Source organism: Jatropha curcas, chromosome 6, assembly GCF_041381405.1.
Source record: "Jatropha curcas cultivar XTBG-Jc1 chromosome 6, XTBG_Jcur_1.0, whole genome shotgun sequence".
Taxonomy (NCBI): domain Eukaryota; kingdom Viridiplantae; phylum Streptophyta; class Magnoliopsida; order Malpighiales; family Euphorbiaceae; genus Jatropha; species Jatropha curcas.
This window is the reverse complement of record NC_143156.1, coordinates 29,054,433-29,079,954: the sequence shown is the minus strand read 5'-3', so window position 1 is coordinate 29,079,954 and position 25,522 is coordinate 29,054,433. Positions and strand designations below refer to the sequence as shown.

General features: G+C 30.8%; 3 protein-coding genes and 1 non-coding gene across 5 annotated transcripts; all 4 read left to right on the top strand.

Moving 5' to 3' along the window:
* Positions 1-688: 688 nt before the first annotated feature.
* Positions 689-3,085, top strand: LOC105646500 (large ribosomal subunit protein uL10). Its single transcript, XM_012232360.4, has 5 exons — positions 689-1,082; positions 1,298-1,366; positions 2,095-2,193; positions 2,282-2,674; positions 2,761-3,085. Exons 1-5 carry the CDS (start codon positions 825-827, stop codon positions 2,905-2,907), a joined length of 966 nt encoding a protein of 321 aa, XP_012087750.1. The 5' UTR covers positions 689-824; the 3' UTR covers positions 2,908-3,085.
* Positions 3,086-15,786: 12,701 nt separating this feature from the next.
* HSPRO2 (Hs1pro-1_N and Hs1pro-1_C domain-containing protein) lies at positions 15,787-17,539 on the top strand. Its single transcript, XM_012232371.4, has one exon. It carries the CDS (start codon positions 15,896-15,898, stop codon positions 17,333-17,335), a length of 1,440 nt encoding a protein of 479 aa, XP_012087761.1. The 5' UTR covers positions 15,787-15,895; the 3' UTR covers positions 17,336-17,539.
* A 2,182-nt stretch (positions 17,540-19,721) lies between these two features.
* TRNAV-CAC (transfer RNA valine (anticodon CAC)) lies at positions 19,722-19,795 on the top strand. The gene has a single exon. It is a non-coding gene; the product is annotated as a tRNA-Val (tRNA).
* Positions 19,796-21,891: 2,096 nt separating this feature from the next.
* On the top strand, positions 21,892-24,798 carry LOC105646518 (uncharacterized). Of its 2 annotated transcripts, XM_020684318.3 has the most exons (4): positions 21,915-22,032; positions 22,169-22,196; positions 22,537-24,035; positions 24,228-24,798. In XM_020684318.3, exons 3-4 carry the CDS (start codon positions 22,714-22,716, stop codon positions 24,475-24,477), a joined length of 1,572 nt encoding a protein of 523 aa, XP_020539977.1. In that variant the 5' UTR covers positions 21,915-22,032; positions 22,169-22,196; positions 22,537-22,713; the 3' UTR covers positions 24,478-24,798. The 2 variants fall into 2 exon arrangements, with proteins under 2 accessions (XP_012087772.1, XP_020539977.1); XM_012232382.4 differs by lacking the exon at positions 22,169-22,196 and having other exon boundaries at positions 21,892-22,032.
* Positions 24,799-25,522: the final 724 nt, after the last annotated feature.

The following is a 25,522-nucleotide window of genomic DNA, read 5'->3' as shown; positions in this document are numbered from 1 at the left end:
TTTTTTAAGAAAATTTGGCAATTCATTGACAAGCAACACATAATAACATTTTCATAAAAGAAATATGAAATACAAATACAAATATCTCAGCCAAAGGTAGAGTTTAAAGTTAAGGGGACAAAGTATTAGCCACAAATGTTAGGCGAGCAAACCCAAACCACTAACGTCGTATATTTTTTTATATATATATAACTAAGAGGTTTAATTCCTCAGATTGCATAAGGTAAAAGTTTTTTATCCATTCCATTAAGTGTGTTTACCGGAATCAAATTTGTGTTTTCACTTACAGTATTGAGGTGGCTCGGCACCCACCCAATACATTATTGGTAACAATGCCCTCCTATTGATGAAGGTGAAATGTAGTATTTTTGTGTAGGGTTGTTTATTACAACAACTCCTAATTCATTACTGTTCTCTAAGGGCTAAAAGATAATGAATGTTTGTCCATACCCATCTTCTGCCACACATCTAGGCCCGGACAACCCATAACACTGACCCAACCCAAACAAGCCCAAATAATCCACAGCCATCAGATCAGACACCAATCAAGCAAATTAAACACCAGTCTTGCGATCCGGTTCTCCAAATAAACCCTACTTTCTCCTCTCACTATATAAGCTAACCGGAACCCTAATTTCATTTCCACCAAGCTTTTCTTCTCTCTACCAACTCTTCACTTTCAATAGCAGACGGAGGTTAAAGAGACGGCGCTGCTTAGCTGTCCGCCTTGATCAAGCCGCAGCTTCGTCTTGGCCCTCTAATTTTGTTGTAGAATACTCTTTTTTACTGTTTAGATTCAAATTGTCAAAAAAGAAACTATTCAAATGGCCGCAAAACCATCCAAGGCTGATAAGAAGATTGCTTATGATGCTAAGCTCTGCCAATTACTGGACGAGTATAGCCAGATCTTGATCGCGCAGGCTGATAATGTTGGGTCGAACCAGTTGCAGAACATCAGGAGGGGTCTTAGAGGTGATTCTGTGGTGCTCATGGGTAAGAACACTATGATGAAAAGGTCTATTAGAGTTCATGCTGAGAAGACAGGGAATACAGCCATCCTTAACCTTCTCCCTCTCCTTCAGGTATGTTGCTCTAAATTTACGTTCTTTTTTGGTTTTGAGCTTTTGGGTTCTTTTATTTTATTGCTATGCTAATATAGATTGTATAATTTCAATTTGGGGAGGTCTAAATGCCCTTACTAGTATGAACTTTGATATATTTTGTATCTTACTGTGAAAACTAGGAACTCGTTAAATTTGTTAATGACTGGTGTTTGCGATTTCTTTTCTTGAATCAGGGCAATGTGGGGCTGATTTTCACCAAGGGTGATCTCAAGGAAGTGAGCGAAGAGGTTGCTAAATACAAGGTGCAGTGACTGGTCTTTTTTTTGTATCTAATTTCACATGATTATTAATTCCTGTTGAAGTTATGATTTTGCCTGATTGGTTTGAGTACAACGCTGTTGATTCTGTAAATACAATTTTTGATAATATAAATTGCCTGTGCGAAGTGTGTATAACCTGAACATGATTTTTTAGAAAGCCTAATAGAATATTCCGAAGTTTGGTTATGCTGTTTTTACCATTCATTTGTTTTTGTGGATCAACAACATGTTTTAGGATTTGGAGTGTTTGATTGGAAATTGTGGTTTTGTATGAAACTCGTACGTTTTAATGGTCTTTTTGATTTGTAGTGGATAGTTAAAACGTTTTGATCAAAATAATGCTTCGGATAGTAAATTATTTCACCAATTCTGCAGAAATCTAGCTGAATTCATTCAAGAGTTTGATAATCATATCTGATAATTACCTCTGTTAAGCGGGCTAGTACATTGGTGGTCAACTGGGCAGTTTATTTATGTTTTTGTTGCATGAGAAGACAACTTATTTTTTTATCACTTTGTTGCTTGTACTGGTACTGCAAGATTTGTTGACATTAGTTGTATGCAGTGATAACTTTTCACATCTTCTGTACTTCTGAATGGAAGATTATATTTTCTGAAGATGCACATCGACTTAATGGATGTGCCATGCTCTGATATTATAATTGCTATATGCATGCGTCTCTAATATATTTACCATTCTGAATATACAGGTTGGAGCTCCTGCTCGCGTTGGTTTGGTTGCCCCAATTGATGTCGTTGTCCCTCCTGGCAACACAGGGCTCGACCCTTCCCAGACCTCTTTCTTCCAGGTCTGTTATCTGAAATATATGTTGATGATGTTCCTTGTTGCTACTGTATCTTGAGAATCTTAATGATTGTTTTTATGGTGTAATTTAGGTGCTCAATATTCCCACCAAGATTAACAAGGGTACTGTCGAAATTATCACTCCTGTTGAGCTGATCAAGAAGGGTGAGAAGGTTGGATCTTCTGAAGCTGCTCTTCTTGCAAAGCTTGGCATCAGGCCATTCTCTTATGGTCTTGTTGTCCTGTCTGTTTACGACAATGGCTCCGTCTTCAGCCCAGAGGTGCTGGATCTGACTGAGGATGACCTTGTTGAGAAGTTTGCTACTGGTGTCTCCATGGTCACATCGTTGGCTTTGGCTGTCTCATACCCAACTCTGGCTGCTGCACCATATATGTTCATCAATGCCTACAAGAATGTCCTGGCCGTTTCAGTTGCAACTGATTATACCTTCCCACAGGCAGAGAAAGTGAAGGAGTACTTGGAGGTATGTACAATCGTGAATCTTTAATCCTATATTTTCCTACCATTTTTTTTTTTTGGTAGATCTCATTTATGTTGCTCTCGTTGCAGGATCCAAGCAAGTTTGCTGTCGCTGCTGCTCCAGTTGCAGCTGCAACTGCTGGTGCTGCCCCTGCTGCTGCCGCCAAGGAAGAGGAAAAGAAGGAAGAGCCAGCTGAGGAGTCTGATGATGACATGGGTTTTAGCCTATTTGACTAAGTTTCATATAGGTTTCTACCATAGGACTCGTATATGTGGATTTGTCTTTCAGTTATAGTTTTGTTGACTCAATATTCTGGAGAAATTTTTGTGGAGTTATCTGTCGAGTTTCACATACATTTTTAGGATGTTACTTGTTTCTTGATAATTGTTAGTTTTCGTTGGATTGAACCCTTTACTCTCTTGTTTATCATGTGTATTATTTTTATTTGTTTGTTATATCCTTTTTACTTCAGATTAATGTGGGAAAAATGGCTTAATTGCAAAAGAATGTTTCTGAGGTAGCAGTTGATTTCAAAATTTCCATGGTTAATTATGTTCAGAATGTAAAATCTTAAGTTGTGAATGAATAGAATTGCTAATTCACGTAATCGTCTTTCAATGCAGGCAAGTATTAGAGATTTTTACATATTTATTTGTAATATAAACGAAGTTGGGCTTCAATTCTTGGTTTCCAAACATTTATTTTTCATATATATTTGGTGATATTCTATATCTCTCTTCATTCTCATAAAAATTAATTTTACGCTTTTAAATTTTACATAGACTTCTTCTACCCTAAAAGTTATGAGTTTTAGTAATATTAATAATTTTTGAAAAAAAAAATTATATTTTACAACTATTTAATAAATATTTAATGGATTTAATTTTTATAAATCATGAAAGTTGAAGTGCTATAAAATTCTTTATGAAAATAACAGCTTTGTGAGTCCCCTTAATGTACATGATGACAAATTTTGGGTTTTTACTAATTTAATATTGTAAGTTTTAGGCCCGTTAATGGGATCCTTCATAACGTGCAATTTGGGCTATGAATTCTATCAAGCAACTGTTGCTTTCGTTGTATTTTGTTTCTTAGTGGGGTATTCGAATTCGAATTACTGCCAGGTTGTATTCGTTAGACTATATCATGGTGTGCTTCGTTGTATTTTTATTGTATTTTTAATAATTATGCATTCATCATTAAACTATATCATGGCGTGTTCCGTTGTATTTTTTATTGTGTTCTTAATAATTGTGGAGCTAAGAGGTTAAGGTTAGTTATAGCATGGTGTTCTATCATTTGTATTACCAAATGATTATACTTTATCCATGAAACAAGATAATTAAAGTGATATGACAAGATAATTATGGATTAAGCTTAAAGTCAAATCAACAATACGTATGTTTTTATGTGTGTATTTACGTATTTATATTACAAGATTTAATGATTAATTAATGACTTATGACTTGCAATTAGGGAGGCAAATGGTCAAATCACTCTCCATGTAATGCAATCCACCATAGTACTATCATATACATATACGAGAATAATAATAAGGTTGGTCGGTCATAAATAATAAGTTTGTTCCTTCTAGAAGATGTACATTGACCCTATAAAAATCAAAACTTCCCATTTTCAATTGGTGTTTGGGATTTAAATAATCTTCAAATTTATCTTAATTAAGATTAGGATATAAATCTTTGAGTAATCCTCAAAATTCTTAGGTTAGATTAATGTATTAATAGTAAGCATTTTCAACATGTATTAGCAATTGAGCTACAAATGAAACTCTCTTTTTCCCACTTAATATTTCCAAGCATATATGCCAAATTGATCACATAAAGCTATTGACCTTGATTAACAAGTGTGTATTTTCTCTAATGTTATTTATTTATTTAAGATAATACTTCCTCCGTTTTATAATTTTTGTCCTACTTTCTTTTTTTTCATTCGTCTTAAATTGTTGAATTGTTTTCTTTTTTAGAAGGTGATCAATAATATTTAAAATTTATTATTTTATTCTTATTTAATATGCTTCTTTGTCAATAAAATATAATAGTCAAACTACTATATTATCATTAATTAAACCTTGATTTAAACAAAATTAACATATCAACCTTTAATCTTTCAATAAATCTTTATTTAATCAAAATTATTTTATTATAATTTGATTAATTTCAATAGTAATTTAACGTGAAACATTTAATTTTTATAGATATTAAAATAAGGGTATATTCGAAAAAAAAAAATGAAGCAAAAATTATACTTTACAATATTAACTAAATTTTCTTAATCTACAGTCAAGTCAAACGAGGACATAAATTATGGATAAGATAAAACTAAAAATAATTAACAATGAATAAAAATGAAAAATCTGCTATATGATAAAGCTAAGGTTATGTTTGGTTAAATGTAATGCAATATAATGTAGTCAAAGATGTAATATAATGAAAAATGTAATGGAATATAATGTAATTAAGATTTCATACTATGTTATGTTTGGTAACGGTAATATAATTGATAAAATTTATGGAATGTAATCATCATTTCATTTTTATATTTATTTGTAAATATGTAATATAATGTAATTAAAACACTACCACAACCAGTCACATTATCATCACCACTCCACCACCATCACTATAACCATCACAACCACCAACCACACCACCATTACCACTCCACTACTATTACCACCACCACAACGACTACTCCACCACCACCGCATCAAACATCACTTCACCACCACCACCGCTACCACATCATTAATATATATATATAAACTAAAAACTATTCTTCGTATTAAACTATTAAAGATCATTTAGATTTATAAATTTATTTGAAATAAAAATTAAAAGAAGGTAAGCCGAAAAGAAATGTAATTTAAGGGTGATCATTCGGTCAATTTGAGTAAAATTTTTAACCAAAAAAAATTAATCGAATTTTTTTACTTAACCAAATTAATTTTGATTCTTAATCGAACTAAAGTTAAAGAAAATAAAACTTAATTAACCGACTGAATTTAACTGAAATTTATGATTAACCGACTTTAACTAATAAAAATTAATCTAAGTTATTAATTACTACTTAATCAAAATAAAAACTGAAATATTTTAATTTTTAATTTTATTATCTACTTAGTCAAAATGATGTAGTTTTGAGAATCGATTAATTTGATTAATTCGTTTAAATTAATTTTTAATTAATCACCGAAATTTTAATTTGCTTTAACCGAACATTTATTTACCAAACAAAATTGGCCAAATTAACCGAATTAATCGAATTAACTGAATTGGCAGAACCGAATGCTCATCCCTAATGTAATATAACAAAATAAAAGTTAATTAAGTCATTATAAATTAAATTTTTTTTCATGTATTTTCATTGAATAAATTAAATTACAATATAAAATTATGGCTATTTTGATATTTTTAGTATTTTTTATTCTATTTTTTCCATTCCTATAACAAAATAAAATAATAAAATATAATTTTTATTCCGTGTTGCATATTAAACACTAGTTTTTATTATGTAATGGTGGTGGTGGTGGTTATGATTGAGATGGTGGTGACAGTGGCACAAAGTGATGGTTGTAGTGGTGATGCTAATGATAGAGCGCTAGTGGTAATGTTAGTGGTTGATGTGGTGGTGGCGGTTGAGGTGGAGGCGGTGGAGCAGTGGTAATTGTGATGGAGCGATGATGATGGAGCAATGGTAGTGGTAGTTGAGGTGGTGGGGAGGGGGGTGATCGTTGTGGCGTAATGGTGGCAGTGGTGGAGATGGTGGTAGTGGCGGTGGAGCAGTGGTTAACCGATGGTGGTGGTGGTGGCACTGTGCTGGTGATAGAGTGTTTAAGGTGATGTGTGGTGGCTGTGGTTATGAGGTGGTAGTTGTCACACCTTACCTTACTGTTAGATATGACATGTCGCCCGTAATATACTTAATAAGCACTTAAGCCTTATAAATGTTTACTAAGTATACTACAAGGGACTTAATACTGTTGATTCATTCATTTATATCTTATAGAAAAGTAGATTTAATTATTAAAAGTAAAACTCCTTTTAGTTCTTTCATCTGTTATAAAGAAATGTCTCTTTTTTTTTTTTCGTAATTTACTAAACATATGAAACATAACTTCCATTAAGCTCAATATGATTTCTTAAACATCAATTATATTAGCAAAAACATAAAATGGTTCCATAATCCATAAGTCCATGGATGGTTTAATTACATACTGAAATCCTTTTCAAACCTTAGATACATAATAGAAATTCATACAATCATAATTTACATGTATCTGCTCAAATATACATAGATGTTCTGTTAATGTTTAATACATCATACATATTCCAAAAGAAGTCAAATATACAATAGCTACATCGGTAGCATACTATCTACATCAAACAAAAACGATCTTCTCCTAGTTCTTTTTCCTTGCCTTTTCCTGCGATAGCACAACAGCAACTATCGCTAAGCATTTTGCTTAGTGGTGTACTATTATAAAATAAACACAAATTTATCAAATCAAACTATTCTAGCAGGAACTATAAAGTTGAGGATATTACAGTAGTGTTAAATAGCCTTGAATGATAAAGTTTTTATTGGGATAACTTGATGTAATTGGTATTACATGTGCTTAATGTAATAGACAATACATGTATTTTTTTTATGTAATGAATATTACATCAAATTAAGTAACGAAGATTATATATGTAATCTCAATTACATTACATTGTCTAAAAAAAAAAATCTAATCAAACAATGCAATCAATCATATAATGTAATCTTCATTCCATTACATGATTGATTACATCATACCAAACATGGCTTAAGGATAATTAATAAATAATTATTAAAAGAAAAATTATGAATTGTAATAAGTAATTCTATAATATATAGGTTGATAAGATCAAACCAAGCCAAGAACTCCACTAATAGAAATTGGAGTGCGCAACGAGATAAGATTTCCTATAATTCCCAGTTCGGCACGGAATTTATCCCATACAATGCATCGCTGTTCTAACTATTGTCGTCAATTTTTTTTTTTTTTTTTTTTTTGTTTATCTTTAATTTTACTAAGGGTTTAAAATGCTATAATTAGAATTAAAATAAATAAATAAATAGGATAAAATATAATCAAATAGTCACGCTGAATAACTACGATCTTTTCTTGTAGATTTATATATGTATTTTCATATTTGTTTTCGGAATAATAAATGGGTAAAATCCTTTTAACAGTAGCGATTCTAGATTTCAAATCTCTTAATCTTAAATATAAAATTCGATTGGAAATAATAATAAAGAAAAAATGCACTTCCATTGATCCACCTGACTATTGGTTATAAAACTTAAAACTTTGAATTTTGTTGTTTTTGTTAATTAGAAGCCAAAAAGGGTAATGGAAAACATAATAGTAACAATAATCCTTACTCCCTGACAACCTCTTACGATATTAATAAAACTTCCATTGTAACAGTGAACAAGAAACTCAAATTCAAAATTATCCATTTTTAGTAACTTTGTTTTTCTAATCATTTGAAACTGATTTGAAATTTGAACTTCTTGAAACAATTATAGTCCTGTTAGTTAAAATTTATTGATTTGCACGCCAATACATAGTTTATCGAATATATGATCTGATATAGATAAGTTCGAATCTCTTTCTCTAATATTCAAATATATATATATATATATATATTGATTCATGTTTACCTCTTAAACATATTTTCTTCTAAAACGACAATCATGTCATAAGCAGAGATAGTAACTTCTACCAAAAACCCATTGGTTTTCCACTAAAAAAATCCAAAAAAATAAAATAAAATAAAATAAAATCTCTATTTTGTACATTCCTAGACATGCAAGACCATTAAATTTGATACAAGTGTACATTTATCTTCTCATGAGCATGGACATCCTAAATCCTCTTTCTAAGATTCCATCTTTTCCCGTCTGAAAATTTTATTTCTTTGAGATCTTTTGATCATCTAGAGATCTATTCGATCCCAACAGGATAAAAATAGACACATACTTAAACATCTAGTGGTGCATATGATACCACATGGTAATAATCTAATTCCTCATAATTGGCTTCCAAAACTTCAAAGTCAAAAGAACAACAGAAGGGTCTGGACTGTCTCAGAAGTCACAAGCCCATTTGTCTATATTTCTTGTGACATTTTTGGTATCAAGCAACCCTTGACTCTATCTCTCTGCAGATAGAGAAAGAAAAAGATGTCTTAACCCCACCAAAATTTAATTAATAAATAAATAAATAATAGAGTTTTTTGTTTAAATTCTTGAAGCAGAAAAAACATTATATATTTATATTAAATTATTACTGACAACTTACCTAAACATTATTTAAACATAGTACATTATAGCAATTTCAACAGTTGAAGAAGATTTGTAGTTGTCACTCGTGACTAATTCCTAACCCAGCAGGACGAGTACTTGGTTGGTGGATCTATCCAACTAAAAGTTCAATTTTGCAATCTTTTTTTTCCTTTTTTGCTTGATGTTATCTCATTTAGCTAACTAAAATGTGATCAAATCTATGAATTAAATAAAAAAAAATGAAAAATGTGATGAAATCTTTGACTCTCCTCAATTATAGCTCTGCAGCAATTTATATACATATAAGATAATGAACCCACTAAATCTCCTCTTTTTCTTTTTCTTTTTTTTTTTTCAAAATATAAATGGATTTTTGTGCACTGTAATTGTCAAAAGAAGAGGCTAATAATGGAGACATGCACATGCATAATGTTGGCATATTTGAATTTGGGTTATCAAGTATGTTTTTCATAAGCACACTTAATTATAGTCTAATAATAAGTGCATATACGGACTCACAATAGATCCAGGTTCGAATTATATTCTCTCAATACTAAAAGAAAAATCATTTTATTTGAAAACATTCTTCTATATAACAAGTTAGAAATTCAATTGTCTTATCAATTAAATTAATCAGAGTTCGAGTGCATTATAAAAACTCCAAAAAATTTTAAATACACTAAATAAATGTAAAATGAAAATTAATCTCGTTATTACATTAATTAGTTTGAAACAACCTTGACTATAAGTAAATGTTTCCTAACACGTAGCGGCTGAAGCAGAAAAAATATCTAGGAAAATTTCAAAGTAATTAAGGAGGCGAAATTGAAAAAATTCACTATTTCGTAGATAAAATGTAAAATTTTTTATAAATTTTAGAAAAATTTTAAAACTAGGGGATAGAAAACTATTTTTTGTGTTATCTCGTTTAACCCAACAGCTGAAATGCATGCAATCTTGCCTGAATTGGCACACATTAATCTTATCGTATTGCATAAGGATCTGATTCTGATTCCACTTCTTATTTGCTTGTACCAATCAATTACTTTCATACTGTGATTGTCAAAAAAAAGGGGCTAATAACAATGGAGCCATTTCCCCTTTACCACAAAATGAAAAGTTTATAAAATGTGTTTCATTGAGATTAAATTTCATTTCCATTTGGAATTATAAATTTCCAAAAAATGCTACAAAATACTCGTAAATATATAATCGAAACACAACTGATCGATTTTAAATAATATGAATTCGAAAGTACTTTATGTGAACTATTAAAGTTGATATTTTAGAATCGTTAGATTTTAGATATCGTTTTTCACATTTCAAACTGTAATAATGTAATAATTTTTTTTTTTTTTTTTTTTTTTTTTTGCAAAAAATATTTCAGAAACCATTTACACATTACAAACATTTGCACAAAATGAGCTCCCTAATTAAAGAAGATAAACATCACATAAGGCTCTGTTCTTTTGATGACTGGAAAAAAGGAGGCAAACCGTCTCATCTAACCCATGGAATGTCTATCCAATGGAAGATCAAATAAGGACAAGAAGACAAAGCTAATCCCATAATCTTTATTTTATTACTCTGTCTGAAGATCTTTTGCTATATAGGTTATTATTATTTATAAATTTTTAAAATTTTTTTTTGGTGGGTTAGAAGAGTTTGGTATGATATTAAAAAGAATCCTAGATTGATCAACATCAATCAATAATAATAAAATCAAGAAATAGTTCAAAAGCAATGACGTAAGATTGCTCAAGGTATGCTGAGCTAAAATTCTTACTCCAAGGTTTAATGAATTTAATTAATTAATTAACTACATAATTTTTTTTTGCACTAATCTCCCGATATCCAAATCAATTATCAAGAATCGTCTAATCCGGCTCAAGGGTTAATTAGGTACAGTTAAGACACATCGATCCTCCCTACAGACGTGTTTAATGAGAATCAACTCCGAAATCTCTTTCCGAATACCTAACTTGCATTGTAAATTGATTCACAATCGTAAGCAAATAATTATACAATCTGTTGATAATCTTTTGATTAATTTGTTGATAATCTTTTGATTAATTAGATATGCGGATATTTTTTTTCTTGATTTGATCAATATCCACAAGAAAGACCTTAATTGAGTGAGGCAAGAAACTATTTGTGGTCCTTAATTGGTAATGTAAACACATAATCCAAAGAAGAAAACAGATTTGGATTTTCTTTTTTAGATGGGAAGATGTGATAATGACTAAATAAAATTGAATCAATATATATATAATAATATGATTAAATAGTGACATTATATAATATGATCAAATTCGATTAAAAAGTTTATAAAAACTTTTTAATTTATACCAAACAAATTCTAAATACATAATTCTTTTTAATTTATAACAAAAATGTAAAAACTTGCAATTTACATTGGTATCTCTAAGTTGAAGCATTCTTTTTTTTTTTTCTAATAGTATTATTTTCCTCACTTAATGAACAAACTAATAAAAACTTAAAATGATATTTTAATCTCTTTTTATCAAAATTATAATTAAATATTTATGCACATCTCCCTTTAGGTCTTTGAAATTTGAAAATAATATTGAAAGGATATAAAGTAACACAATCATTCATCAAACTTTGCATAAAACAACATGTAATGGCGACATTATTATTTATTAATTGGAAAAGGAAAAGTAAAAAAAAAAATAATAATAATAAAGAAAGAAAGCAAGAGTTGAAGAAAAAACAACCACACTTGATGTGAGTGTGAGGCTTCTTTGAAGTAATAAAGAAATGGATTATTCCAGTAGTTGGATGCACGAATTCTCCATACTGTACACTAAAATTATGCCACATATGCACCATCCTTTCATGGAATCATCTTTTCTAATTTAGATAAGAGAATATAAACGTTAAAAGCTATTTTAATTACTCAACCTTCTCCGACTTTAAACTTTAATTTTTCTTTTTTTTTTTTTAAATAAAAACTTTAAAGTTTTTTAAATAATAAATAAATAAATAAACAAGAAAGAAAGCTGATTGCAGCACTAATAAATGCCCCATCACCGGCCGCAAAACATGCTTCGTTGCTAGGAAACCTGCGCTCCTTGCCGATGCTAGCTCACCATTGACTCGCTTCAAAGTCAAAAAATCAACACCTCCTTATTCCTCCAGCTTGATAACATAATATAAATATTCCTCCCGTTTTCCCTATATTTAAAAATAATAATAAAACTATAATTAGAGGTGCTAATTAATTTAACTCGTCAACTACTCGAATTTGAAAAAAGAAATTAACGAATTGAAATTTAAAATAATAAAGTTTATTTTTAATTAGAAGTCATAGAAGAGCCAGGCTCAATTTTACTTTTCAGAATTTAATTTATATATATATTTATCGAATCGAAATTAGTTCAATCTAGATGGTTTTATACTGTTAAATTTTGTTTTTCAGCTGGAGAGATATGTATATTAATTTATAAAGCACACAACAACTATGATGTGATGTCTTTATTTTAGTTTTCTACCCATACCGTCCATACTCGTTTCATATTCTTTTTCTATTCTCTAGCTAGCTAGACGTGTAAGCCAATTAATTATCTCCAGATCCAACTGTAAATTCCACGTGGCAGCAAACTAACTGCCTCTCTGGCACCGCCGATATGACATGTTGATGTCCACCCAGATCCGACAGGTTGGGAGTAGATAACGTTAGGTGAGTCACGTGACACTCACGCCACGTGTCGGGCATAAGAGTCAGGATCACGTGCATCTCAGTGCGGTTAATTAGTTGGCACAAAAAGGCTGAAAAGCGGTGCCGAGTTGGACGCCACCAGGCCTATTCGGCTTTGTGAGTAATCGGTGGGCGCCATGTGTTCCAACCATAGTGGTAGAGTTGGCTAATTTTTATAATTTTTTATAAAAAAATTCGGCGTTTGCGTCCTCCTTTTGGTGCCGGTAAACGCGGAGATCGAGTCCAACCATTCGAAGTTTCGTTAGCCAGCCAACCTTTCGAACACCCACAACCACAAGGAGAAGTGTATGGGAATGGTACAACAAAATTACAATACAAAGCTTATCCAAACTAGTGAAAAAGCTTATTATCTAATAATAATAGCAATAATAATAGCTGGTCCACCGATATGTATTATCCCAATCATCCAACTATTATTATTCATACTCGCCAATTACCGTATTTATTATTTAAATTTATTATAAATATAAGAATTTACTTTTAAATTAATAAAATTGAGAATATATTTGTAATTAAAATATCGGTAGTGTTTATTATTTGAATTTATTATAAATATGAGAATTGACTTTAAAATTTAATTTAATTATGTCGGTGAAATTAAAAGTAAATTTGTAAGAAAAGCATTGGTTGTTGGCACTTGGCCAAATTAGTTGAGGAAGTTTAAGAAGCACCAGTAGATTTTTGTTAGTGATAATAATAATACTGACACATGGCCACCATCTATTGCCAGAAAATTTCATCTTAGTTGGTTGGGTGATATATTTTTAATTATTTATCATGAATTAATAAATCATAAATGCAATTTCACTTGAAAAATGGGGAAATGAAGCCAAAAGAGTTAGCTGGTTCAGTGGCAGTTAATGGGTTCAATGATCATGTACCAATATTTATTTATTAGGTTATACCACCTCAGTTAAATACAGCAGCACAAAAAATTGAACTCATGATGACCTAACTCCTTGCTTGGTTATCTCATATTTATGGATAGGATTTAATTTTATGTGGTTCAATTCTTAATTGGTAACGAACATGGCAGCCACGCAACAATAACTATATACGTGCAATTGAAAATTGTTTTACTTTTTGTTTTGTATTTTTCTTTTTTAAATAACTTAGGCGGTCTGGTTATTATATTAATATGGATATGATAATTTTTATTGGTTGTCATTCTCATTCTAATGCTTTTAAATAAGCTTGTTTATTTTAGTAAGTATTGGAAGATAATATTATTATTGGCATTGAAATTAAATTATTTTATTTTCTAGTGAATTAATTAAATTTTTTCTTTTGGTAAGCAATCATCTAAGCTGTGAGTTCCTAACGGATAGTTATTATCAAATTTAGAAAGAAAATCAGTACTAAAATTAGCTTTCCTATAAATATGCTTCGTTTTACGATTCTGGAATCGTTGGAAAAGGTTTTTTTTTTTTTTTTTAAAGAAGAGCGGGAAGAGATTCTTGACGGTTAATACAAGTAATATCCTCTCTACAAATAGTTTACTTTTATTCATAAGAAATAACTTCAATAATAAGATGCGGTTAAGTTTATCGGATAATCTATCTCTATACTGAAGGATTTGACTCGTTGAATTTATAGGAAGAAGGAACTGTGAATCTTAAAACAAAATCATCCTCATACTCAAAATATAACAGAATACTCGTTGAAAAATTTAAAAATTATCAACTTTTTAATTAGTTTTTTCTTTTGATTTGTATATATGTATCTCCATACAGGTGTTGAGATAATGTTCAAATAAAATTCTCCGGACTCTTTTTCAAATGCCATGAAATTCATCAAAACATACGGCTTATAAAATAATATCCAAAAACTCTCTTATCATAAAATAACTTATATTATCAGTTAAGTTACGTATAAAATAACTTAAAATAAATCTCTTATGATAAGTTTTCTTAATTTTTTATTAATTTTATTTGCTTACTGTTCATAGAACAACGGAAAGCCAACTCTTTCAGGAGTCAACATTAGCCAGGTCTAAAGAAAGAAGATAAATACATAGAATCCAAGAAAATGAAATCCATGTCATTTCTATAGTGCCAAAGAACGGTGAGACAAATTAGCTTTAGTTAGACCGTGGAGGAGCCACTAAGACATTTGAAATTTCCATGCTTGGTGGGTATAACCTTTAGACCATTTGCTACAACTTCTGGTCCATCTCACAAAAATTCTTGCCTAACTAGCCATTAAAATACCTCCACCAAGCCTATACATTTCCTTTTTTTTTTTTTTTTTCCATTGATAGGGTCGGCCTTTTGCAGTCATTTTCTCCTTAAACCACGGAAAATTTTATTCAAGTTCTCAAATATACCGACAATGGCACTTCCGTAATTATGGTAGCAGCAAAATAGTAGCTACGTAAGTTACGTCAGTTTGGTGAGCTACATAAATCAATTAATTGTGAAATTAATAGAAAAATAAAACAAATAGTTAGTGCTTGTTTAAACTTGGTTAAATGATAGTGTAAAACAAAAAAATATTAAATTAACAATATACTGTATGTGAAATTAATTGTGTGTTATCCTCGTATTTGACTGCGGTAAATTTTTATTGTCAATATGCATATTCACGCCAGAACCGGTAGAAAGGAAAAAAAAAAACAAAAAAACAAAAAAAAAAATTGGACTTTTACACCAAAACCTGCGTTCCACTTTGGCAGACAAATGAAATAAAATATGTGAAAAATGAAAAAAAAATAAAAAAACAAGCAACGAAAGACCGAGGTCTAACCTGTGGAACGGTTCCACTTGGCCACGCTTTTGCTAAATTCCAACATGGGATGTTTCCTTTCCTAGTATACGAACACCCAAACACACCTTCCACGTTAGCTCATATGGATAAGCTTCTCCTCTCCATATTTCCTTTAGTGTGTCTCCATTTTTTCCATCCTTATTCTTATTATTATATTACCAAACACGGTACAATAATTTCTAATTTTCCCTGACTTTCAAATTTCAAAATTCTTCAATCCTATCTATCTATCTTTCCACACGCCTTTTCTTTCTCCTATATATATACCCTTCCGCTCTTTCCTTCTCTTTGTCGCTCACAACGTTTCAAATTATATTCAATTCAAAATTAAAATCAAACCATTTCATTTTCCAATTTCTTTCCTTTCTGTTTTATGAAACATGGTTGATTTAGATTGGAAAGCTAAGATGGTATCCTCTGATCTTCCAAACAAATCCCCCAAACTCTCTAACAAGCTTAATGTTAGTATTCCTTCTACAACGCCGTTCCGTGGTGTTACCAATTTCTCACCGGTTTCAGCTTCCGATCCCGCTTGTGCAGCCTACGAGCACTATCTCCGCCTAGATGAACTGAGGAAGTTGTGGAGTACTAAAGAGTTTCCTGATTGGAAAAACGAGTCGATTTTGAAACCGGCTTTGCAGGCTTTAGAAATTACATTTCGGTTCGTTTCTACGATTTTGTCTGATCCGAGACCGTACGCGAATCGGAGAGAATGGAAACGGAGGCTTGAGTCTCTCTCTACTTCACAAATTGAGCTGATTGCTATGCTCTGTGAAGATGAGGAAGAAGAAGGAGAGACACGCGGTACGGCACCAATCGTCGATTTAAGCTCATCTAATGGTGTTTTAGCTCGCGATGGGAGCTACGCTGAGGTGTGGAAGGTCTCACCGGAAACCACCGTGGTCAACAGGACAAGCGAGGCCAGCTTGCTCCCTCGCCTGGCGACGTGGCAGAAATCAGAGGACATCGCGCAGAAAATCCTCTACTCAATCGAATGTGAAATGAGGCGGTGTCCTTACACTCTGGGTCTAGGAGAACCAAACCTCGCCGGTAAACCTAATCTCGACTACGACGCTGTTTGCAAACCGAACGACGTTCACAATCTTAAGAAGAGTCCGTATGATCACATAGACAACCATGAGAACCAAACGCTGTACACAACGCACCAGATTCTAGAGTCATGGATCCAAGTAGCTAAAGAACTCATTAAACGCATAATTGAAAGAATCGAAAGCAAGAAATTCGGCAAAGCATCAAGTGATTGCTATATGCTGGAGAGAATCTGGAAGCTTCTATCAGAAATTGAAGATTTGCATGTATTAATGGATCCTGACGATTTCTTGAGACTCAAAAACCAGCTCTTAATGCGATCGCGGGACGAATCGGAGGCGTTTTGTTTTAGATCAAAAGCGCTGGTAGAGATAACGAAATCGTGCAAGGATTTGAAACACAAGGTACCGGAGATTTTAGAAGTAGAGGTGGACCCGAAGGGTGGGCCAAGGATACAGGTGGCGGCGATGAGATTGTACAGCGAAAAAAGGGAGTTTGAGAAGATTAGTTTGCTTCAAAGCTTGCAAGCAATGGAGGCGGGGTTGAAGAGGTTTTTCTACGGGTATAAGCAGCTGTTGGTGATGGTTATGGGGAGTTTGGAGGCTAAAGGGAACCGAGTTTTGGTGAGTCCAGAGGCTTGCGACTCACTGAGTCAGCTGTTCCTTGAGCCGACTTATTTCCCGAGTTTAGATGCAGCTAAAACCTTTTTGGGCGAGTTTTGGAGTCATGAACACGGTGTGTCGGAAAAACGGAATCGCAGGAAACAGTGATAGGTAAATGGAGGAGGAGCGGGTGGATTCGATGGGAACTCGGTTTGACAGACTCAGCTGCTTGAAAATTCTAGTTTGAAAAATCCAATAGATATACACAGTTATTCATTTTCTTTTCTTTTTTTTTAAATTATTTGTACCAACAGTATTCGATATTGTAAAAATTTTGAAATATATATATATATATATATATTTATTGTAACATTTTGAATGTGATACACACCAATTTCATTATAATTTCTAGCTGGGCAAACAGAATATTCTATCATTACAAAACATTTTTTCTTAATAAAATGAAATAGGAGTGATATTTGAAAGAAATAGGGCCCAAATAACCATCTCCATACAATTGGAGGACTAATATTAAGCTTTGACCAATATCTTCTTATAAATTTGACCTTCAACGTTGGAACATTCAATCAACTAATTCAAACTTTAATTTGAATTTTATCCATTTTTTATGTCTAGTTAGCAATCTTAATTTTCATAAGAGTCTGTATACAGCAACGTACACAAATTCGATCCAAAAATGGTATGACTTATCCAATGCAAATACCATGATAAAAAAAAAAAACCAAATATTTTACTAAATAAAATTTTAGTGTATTGATTATTGATATTAATTTGTAGTGTATTAATTATTAATATTACAAAATAAATTATAATTTTTTTAAAATATAATTTGAGTTCTATTTTTGTAAAGCATTTATGAAATTGAAATGGATTAGTTCTAATTACAATGAAGTTTCACATCTTTCAAAAAGAAAAAAAAATGGCAAAATTTTGTATAACTTATAACTTATGATAAGTTGTGTTGTTTTTGTTTTAAATTAATTTTTTTGTTTTTCATTTTTTATTTTAAAAAATAAACAACACTTGTTTGTTTAAACTTGTTTAATTTTTTTCTTTACTTTTTAGAAAAATATTTTTTAAAATAAAAAAATAAATTTTATTAAACCACAAATAATGATTTCCGTAATTGTGTTTTCTATTTTTATCTACATTCCTCTTTTTTTCTTATTTTTTACAAGACTTGTACTCATAAATTTATATTATATTATTATTATTTCTCTATCCATACAAATCTAATGTAATTTATTTATCCAAAATATGTAAGCATTAGTTTTATTATCTCTATTAAATTTTAAGTTTTTTTCCATCTCTTCTCTATTTTGTATTATTTTTATATTTATTATTATTTTCTCTATCTATATAAATCTAATGTCATTTAGTATTATTTATTTATATAATACTTGGATATTATATTTTTATTTAATTGATTGTATAGTTAATTTAACTTTGTATTTAAAAATTAAAGTTTGAAATATATTTAATTATTTTGTCTTAAATTTTATATTTTTTATTATTAACTATAATCTTTAATGGCTTAATAAGGGAGAGATTTGATAATTGGAAAAAGATTTCACATCATGAACTAAAAGAAAGGAAAAAAAAGTTTTGAGAAATAAGTAACCAAAAACCGAAAATAATTTTATATTTCTAATAAATAAAAAATTTAAAACAAACAACTATAACAAACGGAGCCTAATGATTCAACATTTTCTTTTAATATATGTACGAGATTATAGATTGAAATCTTAATTATGAAGTTCCCGTTTGAAATTTATAAATGCCAAAAATTTATTCGGTCTCTTACATGAACATTGGATGCTTCATCATTGCTTCACATGCACTCATTTGAGGAATACATAAGCAAATGGAATATTCACAACTCATATATCCTCTCGTTCTCTGTATTTAGCCATAGACCTTCAGTGTCTCAAATGGACGAATAGACAACTTGGCTATAACTATGAGTTGGTAGGGGTTTGATAGTTGGATTTGGTTTGATTTAAAATTTATTTAAATAAATTTATAATTGTGGTTTATTAAAATTTTTAATCCAATTAAATCGCAAAAGGTATTTAAAGTACTCCAACCTATGATTTGGTTTTTAAATTATATTTGATTTTTAAATTTTAATATATATATATATACACACACATATTCATATTTTAATTTTATTAAACAATTTATTAATGTACATTTGGAGTATTGATATTGCAAGCCATATTTTTTTCTATATTAATTATTTAGAATTTTTATAAATATAATTTATATAACTAATACGAAACTACAGTTTACATCCAATATACACTAATCAATGCAACGGATATTTTCTTTTCAAAAATTACTTTGAATTGTTGCTAATTTAAAGTTAAGTTAGTTTCAATCTCAAAATCATAAATTAAACCAATAATTTAGTTTTTCAAATTTTGCACGAATGGCATTACTAATTTTTCAAAACCATGATTTTGAATTCGTTAATCTGAAGGCGTATTATCACTATTTAGATAGTAAACTTGGCATAAAAAGGTCGTGTACCGTCTGGGTGGTGTAGTTGGTTATCACGCTAGTCTCACACACTAGAGGTCCCCGGTTCGAACCCGGGCTCAGACATTGATTTTTCCTACCCTTCAATTTTTAAGGCTCGGCCCATTATATACCGTTTTGTGGGCTTCTTTACCATTTTTAGATCTCTGATCGTTCTATTTAAAATATTATTTATGCATTATTCTTGAAATGTTGGAGAAATACACAAAATAATGCCAGAAACCAGAAATTGCAGTATCCTCCTTCTGGTGTTTTGAACAGTCTGCGCTTTGTCTGTTTAATGTTAATATCTTTCTCTTTCAAATAAAAAAAAAAAGGGAGAAAAAAAAATGTTTATGCATATATTTCATTGAAATATTTTTTTCTTCAGGAAATTTCCTTGTAATATTCTGATTATCATTAAATTTATATAAAAGGCTAAAGAAAAACAAGTGTAATAAGTATTCTCTTAAAAATAATATAATATACAATTAATACATTTAATTGTTTAAACCAAAACACTGTTTGCAATTGGTTTGGTGTATATGGACTCATATATTAGGTGTAAGCAAGTCTTTCTCACGATGGAAATTATAAATATCAATATGCCCTGTTAAATATATTGTTTAATGCAATTTAAATTAATTGTCATAAAGTTTATTTTTTTTATTTTAATTCTAGTTCTTTAAGAAAATATCTAAAAATTCTTTGAGAAAATATATAGAAATATTTTATATGATTTCCTTGCATGTTCTTTTCACATATGAAAATTAGAATATTTATTATAGGATGTTCATTAATCGGAAAGAATTTAAAAATTAACAAGTTTATTATTTGGAAGTTTATATATTTTCTTATTTAGTACTATCTCTATTCCATAATACTTGTCACATTTGAAATTTCACATCCCTTAAGAAAATTATTAAATTTGTCTAAGTTACAATAAATTATTAAGTAAATTGACTATATTACATTTAATTTAATACTAATTCTCTAATAAAACCATTAAATTGAAGTAATAATTACTGATCATGTACAAAAGGTAAACATGAAAAAAAAAAAAGATTTATTACTCATTAAAACTATAAATGTGACAAATATTTTAAAACAAACTATTTTTTTCAAACGTGACAAGTATTATGGAACGGAGGTGGTGGAATTTCTTTTTTCTAGTTAATTATTTAGCTTCATTGATACTATCATCTTTCGTAATTAGAGTTTTTTGAGTATGAAAAAGGAGATTCAAATCTGGATTTATTAGTGTGCGAGAATTGTTTAAATTAATAAAAGTTGAAATTTTTTTATATTTGTCTCTTTCTCTTTGGTAGATTCCAAGAGATTTTGAGTGAAGTTGCATTCTTGTAGTGACTTGCCAAGGTGATGATTTAGCGGTCTACTTCTACCATGACATGGATCATCCTAACGGACTTTTAATTTCTTCAAAATCGAAAGGTACTGCATTTTCTTATTGTTATACAGTTCCACGTATTCTATAACTTTGTCTAGTCCACAACTAAGTGTAACTAAAAGAATTTGTCGAGATTGTTGAATACTGTTGAATATATTGCAGTTAAACCGATTGAATCAAATCAATTCGAATTTATTTTTAAATCGTATGGTTTGATTTTTGGTTTTTATAGAAAAAAAGTAAATTTTTTTTAGTTATGAAACTCAAAAGATAGATAAAACCAATATTTGAACAAATCGGATCTATTTCATAATATTCAGTTTAATTTTTATTTAAAAAATATTTGGATTTATTTGGTTTACAAACCCCCTGCCTAAGAATCAAACTGTAATTGAATATGGAGAAATTTCAATAGAAAACCTAATTGTTGTCTGCCTAAAAGTAGAGAGGCCAAATAACTCAACTCCAAATGCACCACGTGTCCCATAATCACCTACAAAGCTTCTATTTTAAATTTTTACTTTTTGGGTGCTATTGACCCTTTCCCAAGGGCATTTTACTCGGTAAAAATATTTACACGTGTAATTTTCACCAATCTCTTGCAGTAAAAAAACAAAATCATACCCACCTATTACAAAATCACAGCTAGATTCACAACAAATTAAAAAAATTAAAAATATTAAAATGTCCACGTAGCATATTTTCCTATTCAACAAAACCCTCCTAAAAATCTTCACCTTTTGTAACAGAAATCAGTAAAAAGGTTTACTATTTTTTCTACGTCGTTTTCCAAAAATTAATGAAACAAACTCCAAATTAGTTCTGTCTATCTCTATAACCTTTTCATTGATGAGAGAAAGAACTGGAAATAATCAATTTGTTAGATGTTCTCTCATCAAATCTTGATTAACCTTTGGTAAGCTTTCAGTTTTTGTTTCATTTCTCTTCAGAAATTCCTCTTTGTTAGTTAATTTTCATACCCCTTTTGTTTTCTACCTCCTATATATTCTAGAATTGAGTTTTTAATTCCTTCTTCATTGTGTTTTATTCAGAGGTGCAAAGATAAGACTGATTAAACTGGTAATTTTCATATTTAAGTTTTAAAAATCCCAATTAAGGTTAGAATAGAATTCAAATTCTCGAATCTTTTTTTTTCTTCTTCTTCTTTTCTCATTCATTAGTTGTTTAGGTGAATCCTTCATTTTTTGAAATTTTAATTATAACATATAGTGATTTGTGAGAGTATCATCGGTGTAAAGATAAAGCGATTCCACTTGTGATCTAGAGGTCATAGGTCGAGCCATGGAAATAAATAGTGCACCACACGTGAAATGATCATAGTTACACAATTAATGGTTTGTAATTAAAGGAGATTGGATTGTTACTTTTTTGACTAATGGATTGCTTTCCAAAATTTCAGGTGGTATGAATTAAAAACAGCAGCAACTTGTACAATCTCTCTATCTGGATTTTATTCAAAAAGGCAAGACTGTCCACAGGTTTCTTGGGGCATTTTCTTGTACTAGATACACAAAGCTCTCCATTTTTCTTGCTGTTTCTTGTTCATTTACCGTTAAATTTTTAGGCTGCAATAAAAATGGGACTAGAAAGCCTGCAAAGCTTGCAAAATCTACACCTTTTAATTCCTCATCCACCACCTTCATGTAGGAAACCTCTCTGTGCAAGATCATATTCTTTGTCTTCATTCCGTAGCCTCAATAATCACTCTCTTGGTTATTCATTAGGCTATCGGTCTCCTCTTTTCGGTTCTTGTAGTAATCTGAGAACTTTTGGTCTAAAAAGATCTTGCAGTGCTGATTCTAGTGATTTTTTCGACGATGACGATGATTTTGCTCGACATGTCGAAGATTTGAAGCGAAAATTTGATGCAACGGAGGATAGAGATGACCACAAAAATGATGATAATAACAAGAATGATAGGTCTGGTTCATTATCTTCTCCTGCTAAGAAGATTTCGAAAAATCTGAAGTGTGATGATGGTAAAAAGAAAAGTAATAAAGAAAAGAATGATTTGTTTTTGCCTTCAAAGCTTGAGTTTCTTGAGCCTAACTTGCTCGGAATCCGACCAGAGCCACCAGAATGGCCGGAAAGAGATGAGATAGTGAAAATGAGCATTGCTCGAAAAGCTAATAGTGTTGATCAGATTCCATTATCATTGAGGATGATTGGTAAAAAGCAAAAATGGCAAGAGGGTTTTGTGGATGCAGGTGATTTTGCATACTGTTCTGTTAAGAAGGCCTTTTCGTCAATGGTTTTTATGATTAGAGAGCTTCAGAATTATGCATTGTCGATAAGAGGTAGAGTTTACAGTGAAGATTTACAAGCTGTGGTTAATAAGTTTCAGAAGGAAATGAATGCTTCCTTTGTTTGGCTCTTTCAACAAGTCTTTTCAAGAACTCCAAATCTTATGGTTTATGTTATGCTTCTTTTAGCTAATTTTACAGTACATTCAATGGCTGGGAGTATGGAAACTGTTTCGTATAAAAAATTATACCATCTCCCAATAACTACTCAGCAAGTCATTCAAGAACAAATTAGTGATGGTGAGAAACTTTCAACTTCAATTAAGAACCCTAATTTTGGTCTTGATGACACAACTGGGATGTCATCTTTGTCTGAAAATCAAGAAATGACAGAGGAAGAAGAGATAGAGTTATGGAACTTAATAGTAGAGGAAGCTTTAAAACTGCAAGAAGAATCAAGATATCCGGTTCTTGATCAAGAAACTATGAAACAACTTGTTTCACCCATTTCTGTGGAGATTGAACCTGAAGATTACATGGAATTCCATAGGACAGACCTTATTTACCAGATGGGTGTTGCTGAGGATCCTGAAAATCCTCTTTTGCTCTCAAATTACGCTCAGTTCCTCTACATGGTTCGCCGTGACTATGACAGGTGAATGATCATCTCATTTAATCTCAATTATGAACTTTCATTAGTAACCTTAGGGTCCAAACTCATAGTTCCATTCTAGAAGCAAATCCAGTACTATTGAGCTAATGCACATTATTAATTGGTTATTAGAAACCCATTTTGAAGTATGCTTTGTTTAATCTTTTTTTTTTTTTTTTTTTGTGAAATTTATAGAGCGGAGGAGTGCTTCAAGCGAGCGATAATGTCAGGGCCACCAGATGCTGAGATATTCAGTCAATATGCAGATTTTTTGTGGGTAGTAAGAAATGACCTATGGAATGCAGAAGAAGTATATCAGCAAGCATTAGCAGCTGCACCAAACAGTCATTATTATGCGTCCAAGTATGCTAATTTTCTTTGGAGCACCGGAGGCGAAGAAACCTGTTTTCCACTTACCAGTGCTTCTTATAATACAGTTATGTAAGATGAAAATACAAACTAGTTTCCATTATAGAGCTTGCCTTTATAATGGTCAAAAATATATTATTCTGCTCATCCTCTTCTTCCCTTTCCTCGAAAGCAAATATATGTATGTGTGTGTATGTGTTCGCGCATCTGTACACCCATTTGGGGAAGTTTTGCCTGATCTTTAGCTATAACTTCTATTTTTCATGTAGTAGATGTTCTTAGCTGAGCTTATATATATTGCTCGCTAAGAGATCTTCAAGGAGTTATATGCAAAAATCACTGGCATGGATCTGCAAACCTATCTTAAACTATCACAATGAAAATTAGATTTTTGGTATTTTACTTATCTTATTAATTAAATGAGTTAATTGCTAGCTAGCCATTTAATTTTATTCATCAGAGTAATTATAGCTAAACCCATCTCATTTGTGGTCGTTTCAACTGACCTATTAACTCGGCTTGATCCTGATAATTAAACCCATTAAGCAGTTCTTCGCCATTGAAGTTAATTAAGGTCAGGTCAAGGTTAGGGTAGCAGAAATACTAAGTGCAGACTGGTAGCTGAGAAAACGTGGGGATTAATTGGATTCACTATAAAATATTGACATACTAAGTGGATGCAATGCCACACTTCGTCAATTTCTTATATTTGAAAAATACCTGTCAATGATCTTAGTTTTCTGATAGGATGATCAATAAACAAGGAAGCTATAAGTTTATAAATTTTGGAGTATTCTCTCGTCAACTTACATACATCGGGATTAAGTCATTTATAATTTTAAAAACAAACTCCCCTATATCTATCAAATATATTTAATTTCTAATATTTCATATATCGGTTAATTGAACTGAACCAAATCTAAATATTTCAGTTTCGGTAAAATTGAATACAATTTTATGATATTTAAATTCGAAACCATATAGTATAAAACAAAATGAAACCAAATTGAACTAGTTTGTCGTAATCTAAATTCGGACTATTTCGAACCAAATCAAATTTGATTAGTTATATATAGTAACCGAACTAGAATAGAAAACTAAATGGTTTTCAGTGAGCAAAC

Coding starts and splice junctions, on each gene's coding strand:
- LOC105646500 (XM_012232360.4), top strand. CDS start 825: ATGGCCGCAAAACCATCCAAGGCTGATAAGAAGATTGCTTATGATGCT. Junction 2,194..2,281: donor CCCAGACCTCTTTCTTCCAG/GTCTGTTATCTG, acceptor GGTGTAATTTAG/GTGCTCAATATTCCCACCAA. Junction 2,675..2,760: donor AAGTGAAGGAGTACTTGGAG/GTATGTACAATC, acceptor CTCTCGTTGCAG/GATCCAAGCAAGTTTGCTGT.
- HSPRO2 (XM_012232371.4), top strand. CDS start 15,896: ATGGTTGATTTAGATTGGAAAGCTAAGATGGTATCCTCTGATCTTCCA.
- LOC105646518 (XM_012232382.4), top strand. CDS start 22,714: ATGGGACTAGAAAGCCTGCAAAGCTTGCAAAATCTACACCTTTTAATT. Junction 24,036..24,227: donor GTTCGCCGTGACTATGACAG/GTGAATGATCAT, acceptor TGAAATTTATAG/AGCGGAGGAGTGCTTCAAGC.